The sequence below is a fragment of the Conger conger genome, chromosome 15 (genome assembly GCF_963514075.1).
Source record: "Conger conger chromosome 15, fConCon1.1, whole genome shotgun sequence".
NCBI classification, from domain to species: domain Eukaryota; kingdom Metazoa; phylum Chordata; class Actinopteri; order Anguilliformes; family Congridae; genus Conger; species Conger conger.
The window spans coordinates 28,837,571-28,859,305 of record NC_083774.1 but is presented as its reverse complement, the minus strand read 5'-3'; the positions used below and the strand labels follow the sequence as shown (position 1 = coordinate 28,859,305).

General features: G+C 44.9%; 1 protein-coding gene across 1 annotated transcript in view; it reads right to left on the bottom strand.

The window, feature by feature from the left end:
* Positions 1 to 19,745, bottom strand: part of igf1ra (insulin-like growth factor 1a receptor) — a 99,880-nt gene extending 80,135 nt beyond the window's left edge. Inside the window, 2 exon segments of the mRNA XM_061222819.1 lie at positions 765 to 1,328; positions 18,638 to 19,745. Coding sequence (XP_061078803.1) covers positions 765 to 1,328; positions 18,638 to 18,731 — 658 coding nt within the window. The 5' untranslated portion in view covers positions 18,732 to 19,745.
* Between the last annotated feature and the right edge of the window lie 1,990 nt (positions 19,746 to 21,735).

The following is a 21,735-nucleotide window of genomic DNA, read 5'->3' as shown; positions in this document are numbered from 1 at the left end:
GAAAGGGATCATTTCGAGAGAAGTCTGCCAGAGCCAAAACGGCATAGCCGCCCACCGAGATCAAAAAGAGCCTCTTTAAGAAGGCCTTGGCCCTGTTTTTAAAAAAGACAAACACAGCCTGGCAGCTAAATCATCTGAAGCGGTGATCTTACTGAACCTTCTGGGGGAAAAAAAAGTCTTCTGCCATCAACACAGCAAGGAAGATCAAAACAAACAAGTCTCCTGAGAGATACCAGCCTGCTGGAGTGCAACAGATAGGGCCAAAATCACACCAGCCCAGATACACAGACTGAGAGGGCCAAACTCACACCAGCCCAGATACACAGACTGAGAGGGCCAAACTCACAACAGCCCAGGTTCACAGACTGAGAGGGCCAAACTCACAACAGCCCAGGTTCACAGACTGAGAGGGCCAAACTCACACCAGCCCAGATACACAGACTGAGAGGGCCAAACTCAGAAACTCACAGGGGCACAGAATCACAAGGGGCCCAAACACACAGACCCAAAACACACAGGAGTCCAAATTTACAGACTCACATAGGCCCAAATTCAGAGGGCCAACCTTTCAGTGCAACTGGGAGGGCCAAACTCACAACAGGCCAGACTCACAGGCTGAGAGGCCCAAACTCACAGAGCACCAAACTCAGAAGTTGAGGGGCCCACACTCGGGACTCACAGACTCACAGGTGGCCGAACTCTCAGACCCAAACGAAGAGCACCAAACTCACAGAAGCCGACTGAGGCAGAACAGCAGCTCTTACCTTCTTGGCAGTGGTTGGAGTTCCAGCAGCGGAAGCTGTAGTTGTCGTTGGAGCTGGTCTTCATGCACGAGCGGTTATCCTCCATGATGCCCGGGCACACGTCCCCGCACTCCTTGGACTGCTTGTTCCCGGCGACAAAGTTGTTGGACTCGGAGTCCATGACGCGCGACCAGTCGACCGAGTCGAGGTAGCAGAGCTCCGGGTTCTTCTCGATGCGGATGGCGCCCCGCGTGATGTTGCGCAGGCTGTGGAGGCCGATGTCCTTCAGGCTGGTCATCTCGAAGATCACCAGGGCGTAGTTGTAGAAGAGGTTGCGGCCCCGGATGACGGACAGGTTGGGGAAGAGCGTGCTCAGGCTGTCCAGGCCTGAGACGCGGAACAGCAGCAGGTAGTCCGTCACCATGGTCAGCTTGGGGAAGGCCAGGGTGCGGAACACCTCCTGGTTCAGGTTGTTGGTCTTGTCGCCGATGAGCAGGATCTGCAGGTACCCCTCCACCACCGTGCAGTTCTCCAGGCGCTTGAACTCGCTGATGTCATTCCGGATGTCGATGCTCGGACCGCAGACTGAAAGAAGAAGCGAAACATTTCTCAGAAATCGTTCGCAGTGGAGCGCCGAGACCTCACTGTAACGCAGCTGGTTCCCCCAAGAACAGCTTGTACTCAAAGCAAATTGTATAACATTAAGCATTATCGGGACAACGCGGCAAGACACTTTTTCCTTCCGAGAAGGACGTGTCTATAAAAGTGAGCTATTGCCGGACAGTTTTAAAGCCAACCTGTAATTTACCGTTGTCGGCGCTTAAACGATCCACGAGTGAACATGGTGTTTTTATTTCTCTTGTTTTTATTTCCATTTCCCCTCCCCCGCATGCAAGCCTTTATTTATGGAGCCCATTCTGCGTGACCTCACGGGGCGGAGCCGGAGCAACGGCGTTCGTAACGGCAAGCTCGACGCGTTAGCGCCCCAGCGCAAATCACAGAGGGGAGAGCTCTTCATCCTGCATTCCAGCCAAGGTCGGGTGAGCGTTCTTCAGAAAAGGCATACTCCTCACTGAGTCCTAACCCCTAACCCCCCCCCCCCTCCCCATCCCACTACCTCCACAATTAAAAAACGCCCCTTAATGGAGCCCATGTGGTACCCCGCACCAATCCGCATACGAATCCGCCAAATGCAACCATGGCGTTTTCAGAACGGTGACCCCATCTCTGTCTGTAACCCTCTCTGCTGTGCCCATCTGAATACAGTGGGGGAAAAAAATTAAATAAAGGGAGGGCGGATTCTCCACTGTCATTCAAAGAAACGAAACTCACAAGAGTAACCAACAAAGCTACAGCGCTGGGCACAGACGACGGCTTCGCCCGGCCAATTTCATTCACAAGATCTTTTCATTGTGCTTTTTTAATTGGGCCTGTTAGTACGTTCCAGCAGCACAGAGCCAGAGCTAGGGTCAATTCAATTACACTCATAACTCAGGAAAGGGACTGAAATTATTATTCTATTGAAAAACGGGCATAATGTTCAACCAATGTTTTTCCGTTTCACTTCTTGGTGCATTTAGCACGTTCCTCTAATGCCAGTCAGATTTTAAATATGAGAAGATTTTTTGACCGATACAGATTAAATCTTCTGATCAGTTCATAAGTTAGTGATTGGCAGCACATGTAGGTTCTTCCCATCACAAGGCTCCCAGCTCTCAATGCTGCACTTGCTGTGAAAAGGGAATACATTAAAAAGCAATATAAATAGCTTGGGGGAATCAAGTCAATTTTTTTGTACTTTTGTTCACCTAAAGATACAAAATGGATACTTTGGACCTGTCGCAAAAACACCAAGCTCAAATGTTAAATCCAAAAAAAAAAAGCCCAGTAGTAATTACAGAGTAATGCAACCCCACACTGATAGCCACGCTGAAGTGGAAGGTGATGGATTTAGAACAGCACGGTCTTCTGTTCTGGAGTTGAAGGGAAGGGTCAACGGGGGTAGAGGAGTTCTGCTTTGGCAGTTTGTTTCTCCCTCTGAGGAGCTCACCTACATGGCACTGACTGACTGTACGGATCAACTTCAACAAAGCAACACGGCTTCAAAAGCCCATCGCTTCCTGAGCTCCGCTCAGACAATATTGTTCTTTAACAAAGAGGAGGGGAAGCACTTTATTCGTTCTTAACAGTGTTCGCAACAAAGCAGAAATTTACACTTAAAAGGTCAAAACAGATTTTGGCTAATGCCCATTGGCAAAGGTCTTCCTAAGAAGTCCAGACAGGAATTCATGCACGCCCATTAACAGTTAAACACAAAAGACACCCACATTCTAACACTCCGTTTTCACTCTCTCACTCAGGACCATGAAAACACACACACACACACACACACACACAAAAGTTAGAAAAGCACTTCAGAAGAGAAGAAATGTCTTGACATTTGAGCTCCTTTGCCTAAACCTTTTAAGTTCTCACAGGAGCTTGGGTTGCCCTGCACTCCGGAGCTCGGGGGAAAATACAAGAAAACCTTCGGCAGTGAGCGTGCCCCGCCTCCTCCGACATCTCCACCAATCACGGCCCCCGGGCTCAGGCCTCTGCCTTGTCCTCAGCTGACTCTGACCAGCAGATAAGGGTGGCGGGATGGGACCGGCCTCGTCTACCTTGGGAACTGCTGCTTTAAGGTGCTACCGCGGCAACGGTCATTAGTGAGAGAGAGGCCTCCCCTTCAGCTGGTGCCAGCTCAACTGTAGTACAGTGTGGTCCGTGCTGTAAAATGCAACAGAGGACCGTTTCAGCTCCAGTACGCCTGTTATCACATGTTGGCAACTGGGGCACAGTAAGCAAATAAAAAGTACAATTGAAATTATCCACCATTCTTCAAAAACCTTAATTCCGGGCATAGACAACCCACTGTACGCTTTTTTTAGGGTGATTCAGTCCCAGTCACAGCACTCTGTTACACAGCAACCCTCGCTCTGTGAGTTTGTGTTATTTTCACACTATTATTCAGGTCCCTTCGGAGGCCTGTCGGGGCATTACTGTAACAAGACAAAAAAACGATTCTTCCCCGAACAATCCACCCACAACTGCACTGCAAGAAAAGATTAAACGCACTTTACTTCAACATACCAGTTAAAACATGCCAGAAATATGGCTACGTTTGAGGTAGGTATGAGGTCAGCTAATAAAAACATTCCATCACCAGATCACAAATCACTATTAAGTGGACAGGTACTTGAATGTTTGTTAGCGCAAAAATGTTTTATTTCCTCCTCGTAAGTGGTATTAATGTTCTTGTCAGAAAGTGCACGTATCTTTGCAGTGAGTCATTATTTGTGGAGAAAGAACATGAGTTTCATGAAACCTTTGGGAAGGGGGATAGCAGACTTTGGTTGTTCATGTATTTGATCTTGGGAGCCAAAGAATATCACAAATAACAAACTGCTAGAAACGCACGGGCCGCTTTCAACTCCAGTTTAAAGCTTGACAAAGATTCTTAACAAAAGTGAAGAATGTTTGCGGTTATGTAAAAAAAATTCTAATCAATCCTGTCGGCTCTCAGAACGTATCGACCAGGAATTTGGAAATCTCCTGCTGCCATATGCGAATGCAGCGCTGATTTCAGGGAGCTGCCAGTACGGTCGAAAACGTTAAATGCATTTCGCCACGGTTAGTCCGACAAACAAACATCCAAACAAAACAAAACAAAACAAAAAAGTTTGTAGCTTCTACAGGGCCTCTTGATGTTCCGCTAAAAATGCAGCGCATCATTTATTAATGGGCTATTTTTTGCTTCAGTCAGTTTGAAGTGGCTTCCCCTAAATTTAGAGAGGAAATGATTACTTCTCTAGAAAATTCTATTTGCTTTTGCCTTTCATCCAACATCGCCCGGGGCTAAGCTTCCGCGGCATAGAGCCGATTGTTTCTCGTTTCATTGAGAATTTCCTTCCTTCTCTCTCGGCATCAGAACAACGAAGAGAGGGAGCGGGAGGGAGGAGCGACTTGGACACAAAGAGTAATTTGTTTGTCGGTCAAAAGAAACTCTAGTTCTCACTTTCTGTTGGCAGCGGCCATTAATAAAATCACTGACGTCTGGTGAGAGCGGCGAGGCGGGAGACGCCGGGGAAAGGGGGAGGAAGAGCCAGACATGGAGACGTGGAGGAAACGAGAGAGAGAGAGACGGGGGGGAGGAGGGAAGGAGAGAAGGGACAGGGAGCGAGGGACAGACACAGAGTGGGAGAGACGGAGATGGACGAGGGCAATTTACACATTTCGTAAAAAAAATGCTTGGCGAAGGAGCGAATGACACAGAGACCAGAGAGTGCATCTCATTTTTGGCCAAACCGATTCACACCGACACGCGCGCACATTTCAGAAGACGCTGCCCACGTGGTCGAATGAACCCGAGCGCCAAGCAGGGAGGACGTTGCCCCGAAATTACGCAATTTTCGCAAATTGATCTGAACGATCTCACAAGAATCAAAACGGAATATTACATCTTTATTTCAAAGAGAAGGAAAAGAACAAGCATTCCCTTTTTCCTCCCACCTCTCCGGCTTTGGACAGCAGCCAGAGAGCAGCGTGCAGAACAAACACGCGGTCCTAAAGGCCCGTTCCAGCGGATCGGCGCGGGAGCCCGCCGAGGGGAAACGTGCGGCGCTACACACAGCGCCTGTCATCGCCCGACGCCAACCTGGCCCCAAACGGAGCTGCGCTGCACTCTGGGCTCTATAAATTACCCTCTGTCCTGCCCAATACTGACCTACGCACGTCCGTAGAGGCGCACGCCTGCAGACAGAGGAGACCCCCCCCCCCCCCCCAAAACCCCCACCGGCGCTGCAGTGTAACCACGGGGCCGTTCTGACGGACGCGGCCCCAGACCTCGTGCTAACAGGCCGCCCGAAGCCCGAGTTACTGTGCTGAGCACAAGCACAAAGGAGACCTTATCAAAGGCAATTCATTTATTTTCCTTTCTGCCCGACAGAACCTTTTATTTCTCCAAATTGTTGCCATAAACACTTGATTATTTATAAGGCCCACACACGAGCGTTCTATTCCTGGTTTTAATATCTAAAATGCACACAAAACGGAGAAACGTTCGCAAAGAGCAGGTTTTTTTTTTGGTTTTTTGGACATCGTTTTACAAACAGCTTGGGAAAATAGCAGTTAGACGTATGCCTATTTTAGGGCCTACCAAAGTTGCAATCGTTTTACTTGAATCAGGACAGAAGACAAATTGAAAGCTCCAGGATGATATGAAGAGCTCAGAAACACAAAAGAATATGTGTGGGGGCATTTAACAGACAGTTGAGTCTAGGCACCCAAAAAACTAAGAAAAGAAAAAAATAATCTGATCTGATCTGATTGGACTCAACAGAAGCATGTCAAACTATCAGAAACCACAACAGTGAAGAAGCTAAAGGTTCTGGGATGCAAAACACAACACAGAATGACCAATAACCACACTTAAGCTGCTCACTTTCCATTAAAATGCCAGCGGGTGTGAGCTTTCGCTCAAGTTTCCGTTCAGCTGTAGCTGATACGTCCAAATTCACCGGACTGGGAGAAGGTACACAGCCTGGAGCTATAGAGGAAGTGCTTCAGCTGCCCTTCCTTCCTTATCAGCTTCACCTTTGTAAATTCTTCTGCCGAAAACCGCTAATCTGCTCCTGTCGACTCCAAAGCAAACACGCTCGTCTCCGCCACAACCCCCTGTAGAGTCCCTGGCTTCTAACCTGCACTTTTCTACTAAACGGCCTCGACTATTACCAAACACGGGGTGCCCATTTTATCAACAGAACTCGAAATTTTTTCACCTTCGTAACCGAAGAGTGGATTTCACAATGTCAAGTTGAGTTCTCTAGGCCTCTTGCAAACCAACAACTTCTGGCTAAGGAATCAGTCATGTTTTTTAAAAATGACCAGGTCTCCAGGCAGACTTCATGTACTTGAGGGTAGAACTAATCTCCCCGTGATCAGAATGTTCTCTGACAAAGATCAGAAAACTTCCAGCCGCTCCCCCTTGTGACTCCAATTGGCCGGATTAAGCACCAGGAATTCCAATCTTTTCCCCAGAGGACAAATAAGTTCTATATCTTGATGGATGGACCTGCATGCACACTGGCCAGGGATCCCACCATTACACAACCTTGCTAGCTTCACAGAAGGCAGAGGGTTCCCCAAGTATCAGCTGCCGGCTAAATGGTCTTCTATTCAAGTGTTGCTGGCCGGCTACTCTACAAAACGTAATTATATCTTTAAATACATATAATAGTAACTGTAGCTATAAAATCAGTAGCCTAATAATATTGTCCACTGCCAACTGCATTGTCACACGCGCTAGCTTCATGTATCAATGTAATGTTAATTTGGTTTGCTCTCCTGGGAGAGAGGATTGACCCTACTGGCGCTCTCTGCGAACACGATGTAACTTAGTTACATAATCAGCTGTGAGTTTGTTGTATTTTCTGTAGGCTCTCTCACATATGAGCTAGCTAGTTAACACATTAAGTTCTATCAGCTTTTAACCGGTTAGCAAACTACACTCAACAGTAAAATAGTTAACCATAAAGAATGAAGTAAATGGTAAATGGTTGCCATTTATATAGCGCCTTTATCCAAAGCGCTGTACAATTGATGCTTCTCATTCACCCATTCATACACACACTCGCACACCGACGGCGATTGGCTGCCATGCAAGGCGCCGACCAGCTCGTCAGGAGCATTTGGGGGTTCGGTGTCTTGCTCAGGGACAGTTCGACACAGCCCGGGCGGGGGATCGAACCGGCAACCCTCCGACTGCCAGACGACAGCTCTTATTGCCTGAGCCATGTCGCCCCGTAAGGAAGTAAACCATATTATAAGCTACACAATCCCTAAGGTTCGCTAGTACATAAATGTTACATTAATGGCATCTGGCAGACGCTCTTATCCAGAGTGACGTACAGTTCATTATAGACTAAGAGGGAGACAACCACTGACTTTGTGGGTCCCAGTCATGTACCTACTGGCTGCCCTCGTAGGCCTACTATCCTATATCGTGATCCATTTCATAGCCCAATGGCTAGCTAACTTTACAACTGGTGACACATTCTTGAACAATTTGCTGACTTTGGGTAACGTGATCTTAATTAACATTGATTTTAATAAGAATACAGCCTATCAGGCACCATTTGCAAAAGTCACAAAAGTGCAACACCAACAACATCAGTGAGGTATATATATCTCATATATATATATATCAGTGATATATATTATAGGAGTTAGAGGTTGTAAAGCCACTTTGCTTTTTAGGCTATCAGTGAACAGGAGAAACCACAGTATCCACCATTTGTCTCCATCGGATTCGGCGTTGAACAACGTAACGTTATAGCATCCATATCGATTGCATTTTTGGTAATTTAGCGAGCCCATGCGTCATTTAGTGTTGCAGCAGAAAATGTCTTAAATACAATTTATGTAGCCTATATAATAGGTTTTAGATTATGTCATGTGAAGTGCGCATATTATTTAGGCTACTTAACAGAAACATTACGGGAGTTCAATTGATTCATCAGTGACTATAAATTGGCAAAAATGCTCTAAATTTGATTAATGCTTAATCATAATTTTAAGAAAGACCTGAGTGATTCCATTTGTGTCCTACATTAATGTGAAGAATATGAACGATGAATTTTATTCTCAATTGCTTGTTGCTGGTGTCAACACATACACCTTTTCCGGTCTTTCAATGCTGAAGAATAAAGCCATTTAAAATGCATTGAACATATTAAAATGCACCAGAAGCGTCTAAATTGAAAAAAAAAAAAAAGCTAGGGGACATAATCTGAACCTCCCTGGCTGGCTACTTTTTCTCTTTGACCTACTACTTACATTTGGGGAACACTCATTACCTCATTAACTACATCAGACGGAATGATGCTTCAGTCGGAGTAGGTGTCCAAGATGAAACCATGATACATTTCTAGGATGTTCATGAGTATCCTTGGAAACAGCTATGTAAATATTGAGCACCATTAAAACATGGGTCTGTTGAGGTCCCTTTCACAAGGGTGAGCTTCAGCGGATATCTAGAAAACTTGTCAAATCTCAGTTAAGTTATCTGGGTGGATACACAGGTTAAGTGGAAATCTTAATTTCATTTTGGAGTGAACAGCCCTTTCAGTGTTTGCCAAATAACTGAATTCTCGCATTACTCGAACTTGCACTGGCTAACGTTAGTCAAAGTCCAAAAATTTACTTCACCGCTATTGCATTCAAATGGATGGTGCTCGAACTCCCGGAGCAGTTACCATGGTAAAGGATGTTTGTCTGTTCAACTTATGGACTACTATTCAACTGTAAACTGAGCTTCCCACCAATTTTAAACCAGTAAGGGCAATTTTGAAAAGCGTAAGAATTAGAAGTAAATTGTATCGCATAACAAAGATACTCATGGAGAGAGGCTTATGGCTGGTGGCACGACCACTATCTCACTGTGCAGATGCACAGGCTCGGACACAGCCCCTCCCCAGCCCTGCTCTGAACTGCAGAGCGGAAGATGCTGAGGCCAAACCCTGCTGAACTGATGGAGGGTGAGGGACAAGCAGGGGACTCTGGGCACAACAGGGAATCTCAAAGCAGTGAACAATGCAGAGAACTGATAGAAGATTGGTTGATTAAAAAAATGGAATACAACTGACAGGACTCCGAGGTCTTGCACAAACAAACAAAGCCAAAAAAAAGAAATCATTTGTACACACACACACAATGACAGAACCAGCGATTGGACCACAGCCCAGACAAAGGTTGGAGCTGACGAGACGGCAGAGAAGCGATCCCCTCGCATACCCCTTGCTTGCTCCCGGCCGGTATACATCAACCCCCCCCGACAACCCCCCCACCGACAACAACCCCCCCCCCCCCCCGAAAACCCCCCCACCCAGCCCGCAGCGGGGCGAAAAGCCCCCGAATCCTGCGGCCCGTAACCTCTCCCTGCCCCTGGCCTACCGCAGACAGCGGCCCCACCGGAAAACTCCACTTCAGATACAGCCAGAGGCCCTCAATCCATCAGCACGCCCCTCTCCCAAAAAACACAGCGTTCCCGAACACAAAGGGCCAGGGCTGAGGGCACACTACAGGAACGTAGACCTAACAGCTGCCGCTCGGAAAGTTCTGCAGCCTAGGCCTGCAATCCAGCACAAACAAACGTCCATACACACATACACATATGGATATAAATATGTATAGGGGCCAGTTTGTTTGTGTGTGTGTGTGTGTGTGTGTGTGTGTGTGGGGGGGGGGGGGGGGCATGTAGGCATGTATTCAGGGAACTAATCCAATTTCTTCCCCAAAATACAAATAGCGCTGTAAACTGATGCTGACCGGGACACACGAAACCAACTTGTCAAATAAACCAAAACAATTTACAGGATGTTAGCCTTTTGTGTTTAGATTAGCATCTGGGACCGGAAAACAATGGCTTATCGCAGTTTATTGGAAACAATTGTGTGCGAAACTGTTGCAGGCCGTTCTCTGAAGGAGGTCGTTTTCGAGCGGGGCACAGCTGCAGCGAGCACGTTCAAGGTTCACAGGCAGTTGATCAGGTCACTTTTGTATTTGACAAATGGACATTTGTTTCCCTTCCGTTAGACAGGACATTTTAATGTCTTCTGGACCTCTCTCGTCTGGACGGCTCGGCGACAGTTAATCTGCCATTTCACCATTTCATGATGGTGGGGGGGAAGGGGTAAAAGTAAGGGGAGGAGCTGCTATAGCACCACCTGAGCAAATTTACCCCCCCCCCCCCCACACTATCAACCAGACCCAATAGATTGTAAACATGTCCCGATCAGCAATCACAATTTTTACAGAACTTTCAATAAAAACATTTTTCTTTTGTTTCTAGGTATCAAAACCAGAAGGGCATTCCTCACTCCAACTTCCAGAGGGACAAAACGTGCAACAAATCCTGGCCAAAGCGGTCAGTTTATCTCAATATGGAAGCTGCGTTCAAAAATGTAATGGCGATATGGAGTGAGGTCTGGAGGGCGGAAAAATTCATTACGATAAATTTTGTCCGCAGGGCGAGCAGAGTTAGACAGCCGACTGAAAAAACATTCTGTCCCTGAACTACAACTCCCACCTCCAGCCCAGCTTGTACCCAAGGCTCTGCCAGTGAAACTATGACTAATATGAGCCCATATGAAGAATGTTTGTAGTACCGCGTGTCAGATGGGCAGCCAAATTCAGGGGAGAGGGGAGGGGGGTCGGAGCTCGACGGGAGGAATCTCTGGGCTGCCAGTCAGCGCGGCGACCACTGGCCAGCATGGTTAAACCCAATAAAACACAGTTCACAAACTCCTCACTCTTCCCATCAACAGGCCTGGGTCTGTTTGTGAGGGTATTTTTACACACAGCTCTATTTTTATGCCGCTCGTGTCTCTCTCCCTCTCTCTCGTCCCGCTGTCCCTCACTCAGTCTTACCTTCCTCACTCTCATTCTTCCCTTTCCCTCTCTCTTCCCTCTACCTCTCTGCCTTTTCTCTCTCATTCCCTCTCTCTTCCCTCTCTCTTCCCTCTTCCTCTTCCATCTCTCCTTCTTTCATCTCTCCCTGTATCTCTCCTACCACTCTCCTCTCGCCCTCCCGGTATCACTCGCTCTTCCTCTTTCCCTCGCTCTCGGTGTGAATCAGTGAGCCTTGTTTGCTTGTCCTTGGAAGCCGAAGCCTGGAAATTTCACTGTGGGGAGGACTTGAAAGGGAGCTTAATTACATTTTATAAGCCTGACCAAGTTATTAAAATTAACAGCATACAACATATACAAGACCAAAGGGGGCTCCTTCTACAGCATGCCCATTAATTTCCTTCACTGAGAATACATTTCCTGCAGCTGCATTCAGTTTTAGTCTCGTCCTGACTCTCTGGTAACAGATTCTGACAGATATCCTTTTTTTGCCCCTCGCAAGTGTGAAACGGAATATCTTTCAACACATAAAACTTCTTTAAACCCATTACACTACAAACGAAAACACCATTTGCATTCGCGTATTCCACTCTGGTTGAGTCAAACGGCGCAGAAATAAAACAAGGAACAAAAATCAGTGTCACACAACACCAGAGGATTCCGGACACTTGGGAGTTGGAGGCTATGTAGCGAATGGCGATGTTTACACTGGCAGAGAAACAAGCGTGCAAGGTTTTCAGCCTGAAGCCTCAGAAACACACAGCAGTTGCACCTGTGCCGCAAGTCCTGCGTGTGAACAAAGCTGAGGTGCTCTCAGCAGGCAAAAGCAGGGCGTACAGTGGGGGGAAGGTACTTTTCACGTCACCCTAGGGTATGCTCGTGGAAGCTAGTTTTCACGTGAACCTACAGTACAGTCGGAGCAACTACTTTTCATGTGAACCTTAGCATTCTGCGAGGGATTCACCTTTAAATGAGTAAGAATCCCTCAGGAACAGGATTTTTTTTCCTTCTGTTGAGAAAACACCATCATGCGACCATTTCTACTGCGTTTCGCCTCCTGGAGACGAAATGTGAGAACAGGACTAGCAATACCGGTTCTGATATAGATCGCCGGCAGTCCAGCGGTCAAGAACTTGAGGTTCAAATCAACCCCACCCCCGGGTTTACCGTCTGGGCTCGATTGAGCCTGCACCCCCCCCCCCCTTCCTTCACCTTAATACCCTTTTCATTAAAGCGCACACGCCCTTCCCCAGACAGGCAGGGACATGTTCGCACAAGACCTCTGCAGAGCTGAGGGATAACAACAACAGCAGCAGCAGCATCGGCAACATCACTGCAGGCACGTATAAACACAAGCCTCGCATCAACAGATCATCTGCCATCCACTCTGGTTGGGGAGGACAACAAAGTAGATTACGGGTGGGACTGTTTACTCAATACAGAAATATGATATCAGAAAATCTAAGTAACTGCCATAGGAACAGGTCAAACAGTGTAGAGCCTATGTGTTTTACTTACCACCCCCTGGTCCACAATCTGGTGGTAGAAAAGCTAGAGTCATGCCAGGTAATGGTTCGAAACAAGCGTTGATGGTATCGAAGGCGACTGTCGCACAAGCTACCCCACACCAGAGAAAATGCTCTCTGTGATGCCTAAAAAAAAATAATGAGAACTCTACGTGAAGATGAACCGGCCTGCAGTGGTTTCAGGAAAATGTCCCTCCAGATGTGTGAATCTGTAAAAGTCTGGCAAATGGATCGGCATTTTTATTGGATCTGATAAGAGCCCGATGAACCAGAAGCCACGTTTCACTGAAGCGGGTTTAACATTCACAGGAGGTATTACATTGCATTGCATTACTGGCATTTGGCAGACGCTCTTATCCAGAGCGACGTACAGTTGATTAGACTAAGCAGGAGACAATCCTCCCCTGGAGCAATGCAGGGTTAAGGGCCTTGCTCAACGGCTGTGCGGATCTTACTGTGGCTACACTGGGATTAGAACCACTGACCTTGCGTGTCCCAGTCTTTTACCTTAACCACTACGTTACAGGCCGCCCCAGGTGGGACCAATGTAACTGCCCCCATGATCTTGAAGCTGTAACAGGCTTGTGATTGAATCCCGATGAGCCAATCGCTTCTGTTCTCTGCTACCGGACCCGTGAAGTTGTCACTAAAAGCAAAATAACGAGCCGCCAACCAATTGTGATAAACGCCCGCCAAAGAGCTGCGGTAATGTAGAAAGTGTGGGCCTGCTAAGATGAGGACAAACTCACGGGTCAGGTGAAAGGTCCTGACCATTGGCCGTAATGCCCCCTTGGCAGGAGGGATTCGATCATCAGATTTATCCTCACCTCGTTGCGCAAACGGTGGCTTCTCAGGCTCTGCAGTGCGCCTGCGTTCTCCCAAAGCAAAGGGGAAGCTTTGCAGTAATGACACATTTACAGTTACAGCATATTAAGAGTTGAATAGACTAAGCTCCGCTGGAGCGATGTGGGGTTAAGGACCTTGCTCAAGGGATCAACAGCTGCATGGAACTTTTCACAGCTACGCCGAGGCTTGAACCACCAACCTTCTGGGTCCTAGTCATGTAGCTTAGTCACTAGGCTACAGGCTGCCCCGTGACACAAGCCTGCAAATACAATTCCAAATTACAGGTAAAACCTAGATTGGGGATACAGGCCGACATCCCAATATAAACATCCCAATAAAAACGAAAGACAGAGTGAAGGCAGTTGAACCTTTGGGTGCAGGTAGCCTAAATCCCTGGCGTCCGAGCAGAATCCCGGCCACAATAACTCACCCCAAAGGCTTCCTCAGTGGCTCCAGTGCTGACAAGAAAGAAACCAACACTGCAAGACTGCAATAAACTTTAAAATACCGTCAAGATTTAATACTTCAAGCAAGGTCCGTCGGTGCCAAAACGCTCCCAGGCCAAACCCAAATGTGTTTTTAAGGTCTATACGTTTCAAATCGACCTTATTATTTTAAGAGCTAAGCCACTCCCGAACGCAAGCTTCGAATCCAAAACACTTCCATTAGCAAAGTGATATTTCTGGCTACTGAATACATGAGACTGTTTTAACATGATGATGTGCTACGTATTGAAATCTCAGGCAGCCACGTTTAAACTCACATACTAGAAGAGCTGAAAAGGTATTGTTCCCGGAGCTTAAACTAGTTTGGTGCATCCTTTAATTTGCGCAATAGCCATTACATTACAGTATAGGCGTTTGGCAGACGACATACGATGAAGTGCAAAACCATAACCAGGTACAAGTGCACTGAAAACCCAAGAGGGAAGATACTGTCACTGCCATCTAGTGGCAGCGTAAAGATATTGCCATCACCTTAGGGGAGCTCTTCATTGAGAGGATGAGGGGGTGAGTGAGCGAGAGCATGTCTGAGTAAGCATGCAAGAGCGGGTAGGCGAGAGGCCCGGGAGCTGAGTGAGTGTTAGAGTAATTCTGAGGGAAAGTGGATGGGTAGACGTGTGGGCGAGTGATCAGTGAATGAGTGAGTGAGTTGGCGACCAATTGAGTGAATCAGTGAGTAAGCCCTCGACCAAGAAAATAACAGGGCCTCATGTGGGTAGTGTGTAGAAGGGTGTGTGGGTGAATGAATGAATCGGTGATGGATATTATCATAACACGACCAGTAAAAGACGCAACAGATACCAAAGTTAAGGACCAGGATAAAGGGCCAGGATAAAAATCGAAAGCACTTGTGTGAAAACCTTGGAGGCAAACTCAATCCGTTTGCAGCCAACTAATGGCTTCGAAAGAATGGGAAGACTCCCCCTTAACCAATGAGGACTAAAATGTCCAAATTGTTTTCTGAAGGAATATCATGTTCACACAAAAAGAACTCAGCCAGTGTGTGTATGAGAAGGCAACAGAGTGCAGTTCTGCATGAGTTGTATTTAGCACATGGAAAGCATTTTTACAGTTTCCGCCATAAACCCCTCTACAGAAAAGCAAGGGAGACAAATGGTGAAGAAAAACACATGCACACACACACACGCACACACACACACGCATGCACACGCACACGCACCAGAAGATTCTCATCAAAACCCAACAGACACTTTCTGTCGATCCCATCGTTTCCACAGCTCAGCAGGGTGAGACCCAGGGTGAGTACAATCTAAGCCCCTCTGGCCACAGCCATGCCTTTTATCGACCCCAGATGGTCAGACGCAAGACCCACTTCAAAACCGTGACACATCCTAAAGTAGTGATTGAGGAGAGCCCCAATATGTTGGGGGGGGGGGACATGCTCCATTTTACCCCTTCCACAGACACTTACTCAAATTAAACTTAACAGCACTGACTGCCGTCTGTGAGTTGACACCAACATACAGACCCACTCTATGCATTCCCTTCCTCGGGATACAACCTTATCTTCAGCTACACTTTCATGTGGATTAGGTTACTAAAAAAAGCAATGACAGAGTGGCTCCTGAGGTCAGTTTGAGAGACCCTAGAAAGAGCTACTACTCCTGAAGCATCGATCGTGAATCGAACAGGTGAACCTACACTAGCACCACTTGGTGCCTATAATTTAGGACAGTCCTTAATGAATGAAAAGATTAGGAAGGTGTCAATTAATTGGGTTACATGCAATTTCTGGAAGAACTGAAAACTGCAGTTGGCTTGGCTGAGCACTGCACAAATTATAAGTGTCCTATGTGGATTAGCAGCTTTTCTGCAAAGTTGTTTCATTATTGATAGCTGAGGGAAGAATGCAGCCATTTTGCACTCCTAATCCAGGCAAAAAGGGGAGTCCATTGACTGGCATCATTTCACAGTCAACCACACCAGACCTATATGCACACTAGAATTATTAGTCATCAGTTAGTTAGATTTCTTTCCCCCTGTTTCCAATCTTCAAAAAAGCCCTAATGTTAATTTAGACAGAATGATAAAAACAAATGCCATTTATCAAAAGTCATATGACCGTGAAAGTAAAAACTTAAGGAATACAAATTTTCTTTTTTCTTTTTATTTAATTATCAGAGACAGTGCTCATTCATCAAATCATTTTCAGTTTCCACCTAAATGTGCCAGTTGGCTAATGAGCTCATTTCCATCTGTAGTCCCTAACCTGCACCTGAGAACAAACTACACACAGAAAGGCCGGGGAAACCAGGACCTTCTTGTTAAAAATATAACATGTTAATGTTTTTTTTTTTTTGTTGTTTGGTTTTTTTTTGGTCTTATTTAGGATCCTATAATGTGGGTTATGGCACATTGAAACACAAAGCAGAAACTTCCTAATCTAGCCAGCCAAGAACCAGGCTTGATCTCCTGGAAATATATCCCAGATTTCTGTGTTCTGGGGGGGGGACCCCTTAAAACACATGTTGCATTTCTGAGAACTGCTTGTAAATACCTTCTTTATAATAGGCGTGCTGTTCAAGAGAGGGACTGTGAAAGACTAAGAGGACAATGGCAAATGTGGGTTTTTTTGTTTTATAATGTTTGTTTCACTATAAGGACTGCATTTCAATACAAGTGATTGGTTACAGATAAGAATCCGTAATGTATTTATCGTCTGTCACATTAAGACCTTTCTTTCCTTTCCCTGCAGCCACCTCTTTTTCCGCAGAACCTGCCCTCCCACTGGCGAGTAGGGATGTGGGTTCGGACACAAACAAGAACTTTTAAACCAAGCCGACGATAACTAGTAGGTTTCCCCATTATGTTTGGCTCCACATTGTACGGCACAATGCTATTGAATGTGCGGAGGTGCTTCAATGCCAGGAGGCTTCAACCACGATTTAAATCGCGTTGTTTGGCTTTTCGATTTAAACAGCTTTTCGCACAATTCACAATAAGCCATTGGAATTGTATTCAAATGTAGCCGTTTAGCAAAGCACATTGTTGGCCCGTTATTAAAAGTCCATATGGAACCAGTGTGCAAGTGTTTTACTGCAAAAACGGTACCCCTGAGGTGCTGCAGCCAAGGACACGGCCGCATGCATACTTTATCCGCGTTTCATAGGACTATGAAGGTAGACATCACTCGTCTCGCCGGTTAACCGGAGCGCGTCACCTCGACTACGAAATGCAAAATGGCCACATGGTCAGTTTAATCCCGTTTGCCGACGCAACACGCGGACACAAGCTCCAGAAGTCGGCTCGCGCTGCGCAGGCTGTCCGATGATGTTTCGAGAGCGCGCCTCTCGGCTTTTAATTTACTCAAGGACCCAAATACTTGTACATTTAAAAAAGGCCATTTCAAGTGCACATGTGTAGCCTTGCATAAAACATCGAAATACCAAGATGGTTACATAGCTAGACAGCCTTCCCATGAGTCGAATGCAGCTAGTTACTCGTTTCGGGAATCATTATTTCAAACAAGCTAGCTAGCCCGACTAGCCGAGTGGAGATCCCACAACAAAACGCCAGGATACACGTTCAAACCGAGAAGTAGCCAACAATTAACCTAGCCTGGCTATATTCGTTTATGTGCATTATATTAAAACATTGGCCGTAAAATTTGAAGATTCATAGCCAGATAAAATGTACTAGTGATGTTTGGCCATTAACCTATTTGTGCTGCGATGTCTATAATGTGGGATGGATGTGTTAAATAGGCTAATGTGTTGTTAGGTATCCAGGGTTCTTTTTTCCTCCATAAATAAATGTACAAATACATTTTGCTAGTAACCCACCTGCTCTAGTCCAACTGCTTTCTTCACTGGCTTACACACGTACGTTGAAGCGATTTAGAAAGCCAGCTATACGAGTCAAGTAGGCCAACTGGCTAAAAATGAAGGCAAGTTGACATAGGCAAATAAACATATGTGCGTAGAAAAATAATTGACCCTTTAAAATGTGCTTGTTTGCTTATTCGTGAACTTGCCAATAAAGCCATTATTTCTGTGGTGAAAGTGTTTTCATAGTGGCGACGTACTCGTTCTTTATACTCTTAACAAACGTTTTACATTAGACAACGTCAATCCAATGTCTCAAAAGATGTCCCACGAAATTATGATGTGCGCACCTGGTCGGTATTATATTCATGAATCATAAACACGTGCTTAAACTTGCTAGCTACATCTGGCTAGTTTGCTACCCAGCCAGTCATCCGACATCCAACATTTATTTTTCTGTCTCGCCTCATGGGCAATATGTGACTAATGTTACCAATTTAGTTGCCCTAGTAACATTACATTGGATAGCAAGAGTGACCATATGAGTGAAAACGATACATTATCACACGTAGCCACTAGCCAGCACGCCAAAGCACATCTCAATTCATCGTAGTATTAAAATAAATCAAGCATGATAACGAGATGGAGACAGCAAAAATGATAAATCAGAATGCTAAACTTGAAACATTTTTTGATAGGAGGGAAATCACCAATGAACGTTATATTAAGGGGGGGGGGCATATATTTCATGTAGATTAAAATGAACACAGCTCAATCATAATTGCACTTACTTTCTCCATTAGCGGGCCACAAGTAGATGGTGGAGACTGACAACAGCAGACCCAAAAACAAGGTCAAATTATCCTTTGCTCCTCCAGACCTCATTCCTATTAAATGAATTCCCTCTCCAGATAAATGCAGTCGTCTTCTCCCCCAAAATGAAGTCGTAACGTATTAAAAACAGGAAAAACCTCCTTGTGGATTTAAAAAAGCAAAAAATGCATAAATACCTAAATGGCTAACGTTAGCTAGCTGGATAGACAGCTAGCTAGCCACTATAGCTGGATAGCTAGCTGGCGACTCCTTCGACTGGTCAAGACGTGCTTGTTAGCCAAATTCTCTGTATTGCGGACTTGCTTTAGCCTTATGCTCTGGGTGAGTTCTACCCAGTATCTTTTCCCCCTCCTTGAGGAGCAAAATATTAGTATATTTTAAAAAAATAAAAACTTTAAAACGTTTTGTTATTTTTGCCAGCGATAAAATGATGTTTTGGTGGCTATCAAAACACACGAGTCACAGATTCCACTCTGCTGATAGCAATCCGCATCTTCAGCCTCCATTTCTTAAGAAACCAGAGAAGAAGCACACTCAGCTAGCTTGATAGCTAGCGAGCTAGCCACCGTTCTTCAGCAGCAGACCGAAAACCAGACCCAAATACATGCATCCGCAATTTTCCTTGAAACCAGTTGGGATTTTTTTGGATGTGGAAGACGATTACAAGCCAGGTCCTGAGTCTTTTGGTAAGGCTGGCTTTAATAAATGAATGAAAATGCTACTTCTTCGTCCAATGAACCTCTTCAACGGTCCTCGATCCAAAATATCCGCCGGGACAAAAATGGTTTCACCAGCTGCACCCCTCTCCCTCCCTCTCTCTGTCTGTCTTCTCTCTCGCTCACAGTCGGTCTGCGTTGCAGTTGAAAACGGTGTCCGTTTTGCCACGCAGGAATGACGATTTTGAGCTTACAGATTTTGAATGTAATTTACACGAATATCAAACACATTCGTTAAACTCAGCAAGGTGAATACAGGTCTGTTTTTGCCCTTTTCGGTCTCAGAAGCGTTACTCCGTGGCCACACTACAATCCAGCCTTCAGTGCTGTCGCTCTCTCCTCCGTGGAATCAACGCTGTAAACAACACTCGGCTCCTCTCACAGACACACACATACGCTCGCCAAAGTAAGTAGGAAAAACTGGAATGGATTACGGCACGCACAAGTTTTCTCCACTGTTAGCGATTTCTGATGCATGTCCTCTGATCTTGCAATCTATACAATTTGTATTTGGCTGTGAAATATGTCTATTTGAAAAAAATAAAATAAAATAATAATAATAATAATTATTATTATTATTATTTAAACACTATTATGCACAGCTGAGCTTTTACCATCATCGTATTACCTGCAACTTAAATCATTGGAGCTCCAAGAGGAATTCACCTTATGAACGAAAAGCCCGTACGGGAAAGATATATGGAAATGGAAATATGGGATTATGTATTTATTACACACTTTTACATACATTTTGTGAAAATATATTTAGATATTTTGCATTTACGTAGCCTTTTCATATTTATGGCGTGCATTTAAATATAGGCTACAGATATAATGTTGTGAGGCATATGTGCATTTTATACATGTATTTTAAGATTTAAATACATATTGTGAATGTAACGATTTCCTACAAATATTACGCAATATATTTGAATATATACTGTATATGCATTTTGGATTTCCAATCTCTATCACTTACCTATGATGAAGTCAAGAAATGGCTTTCCTTTTCTAGTCTGCTTGTCCCTCAGTGTTAACCTCATGGAGAGTGGATATACTATGATATTATCAAACAAAATAAAAGATCAAAGACAAGAAACTAGAGCTGGGACATCTTGCATGTTGTTTATAAGCACGATTGAATGTGTCAAGCTGTTTTCCATTTGGTCTAATATGCCATGCTACTTGAGGAGACTTCAAACTACTTGTTAGAATTCCACAAGTTCCCGACTGTAAAAGCACAGGCCATCCATAAATAGCATATATTTGCCTAAATGGATATACTGCTTTTCTTGGTAAAACAAAATAAAAAAACAAAAAAAAATACAGTCTACTTTTAAAATTAGTAAACCTAACATACTATCTTGAAGATGCAAAAACACTTGTTGTGTGTATGCATGTCTGTGTGTGTGTATGTGCATGTGCGTGTGTGTGTGTGTGTGTGTGTGTGTGTGTGTTTGTGTGGAAATCACGCCATAGGTATTATGTAAGGGGATGCAAAAGCAAAACAACCTGGAGCCACACAGAATTGTTCACAAAGCATTTCTGGATTCCCTATTCTAGATCTTTGCCTTTGTGGCCTGCACATCTTAATTATGACTAAAATACACTTAGTATGGTAGGAGAAATTTTTTAATTTTTTCCCATTTTTTTAACTGAGGCACATGTCACAAATTAATTAAGCCCCTGGCTTGCATTTAGCGCTTCTCATCTTGGGTTTTGACTGCTGGATAATTTGAATGTTTACAGCACAGTGAGCTCCATATGACTTTGGACAAAGGCATTTTTCTTTCTTGATTTGGCTCAATCAAACAATTTACAAGTGCTTAGATTGAATATTTTGAACTTTTATTGGAGGGTATTTTTATACACTTTAGTTTCACCAGGTAGAAATGACCGCATGTTGTATACATCACCCCCATTTCAGGGCACCATAATATTTGGGACATATTAACCCCTGGTGTCTTACTGGCCCAAGGTTTGTTTTTTTTTTGCATTCATTCCTTTTTTAACAGTGGAATTTTCACCTGTCACTATGGTAACCGGATATACCATTTGAAAGCATTAAAACTCACAGTTCTATCTGTAAAACCTATTTTAAGATGCCATTGCTTTAACAACAACAGTTCCTTATTTTGTAACATGCAGGTGGCAAATCAAGTGTAGGGGGACCTCGCTTTTTCAGCATTTTGGAAATCCATATACACATGAAATAAGGTCATTTTCACGCAAGGGTCCAACAAACCAAATGCATAATAATGAAATTCTAAAAATGTGCTAATTTGGAGAAATGTCAATAGAATGTCGATTGTTTACTTAGAATTTTTCTGGAGGAATTA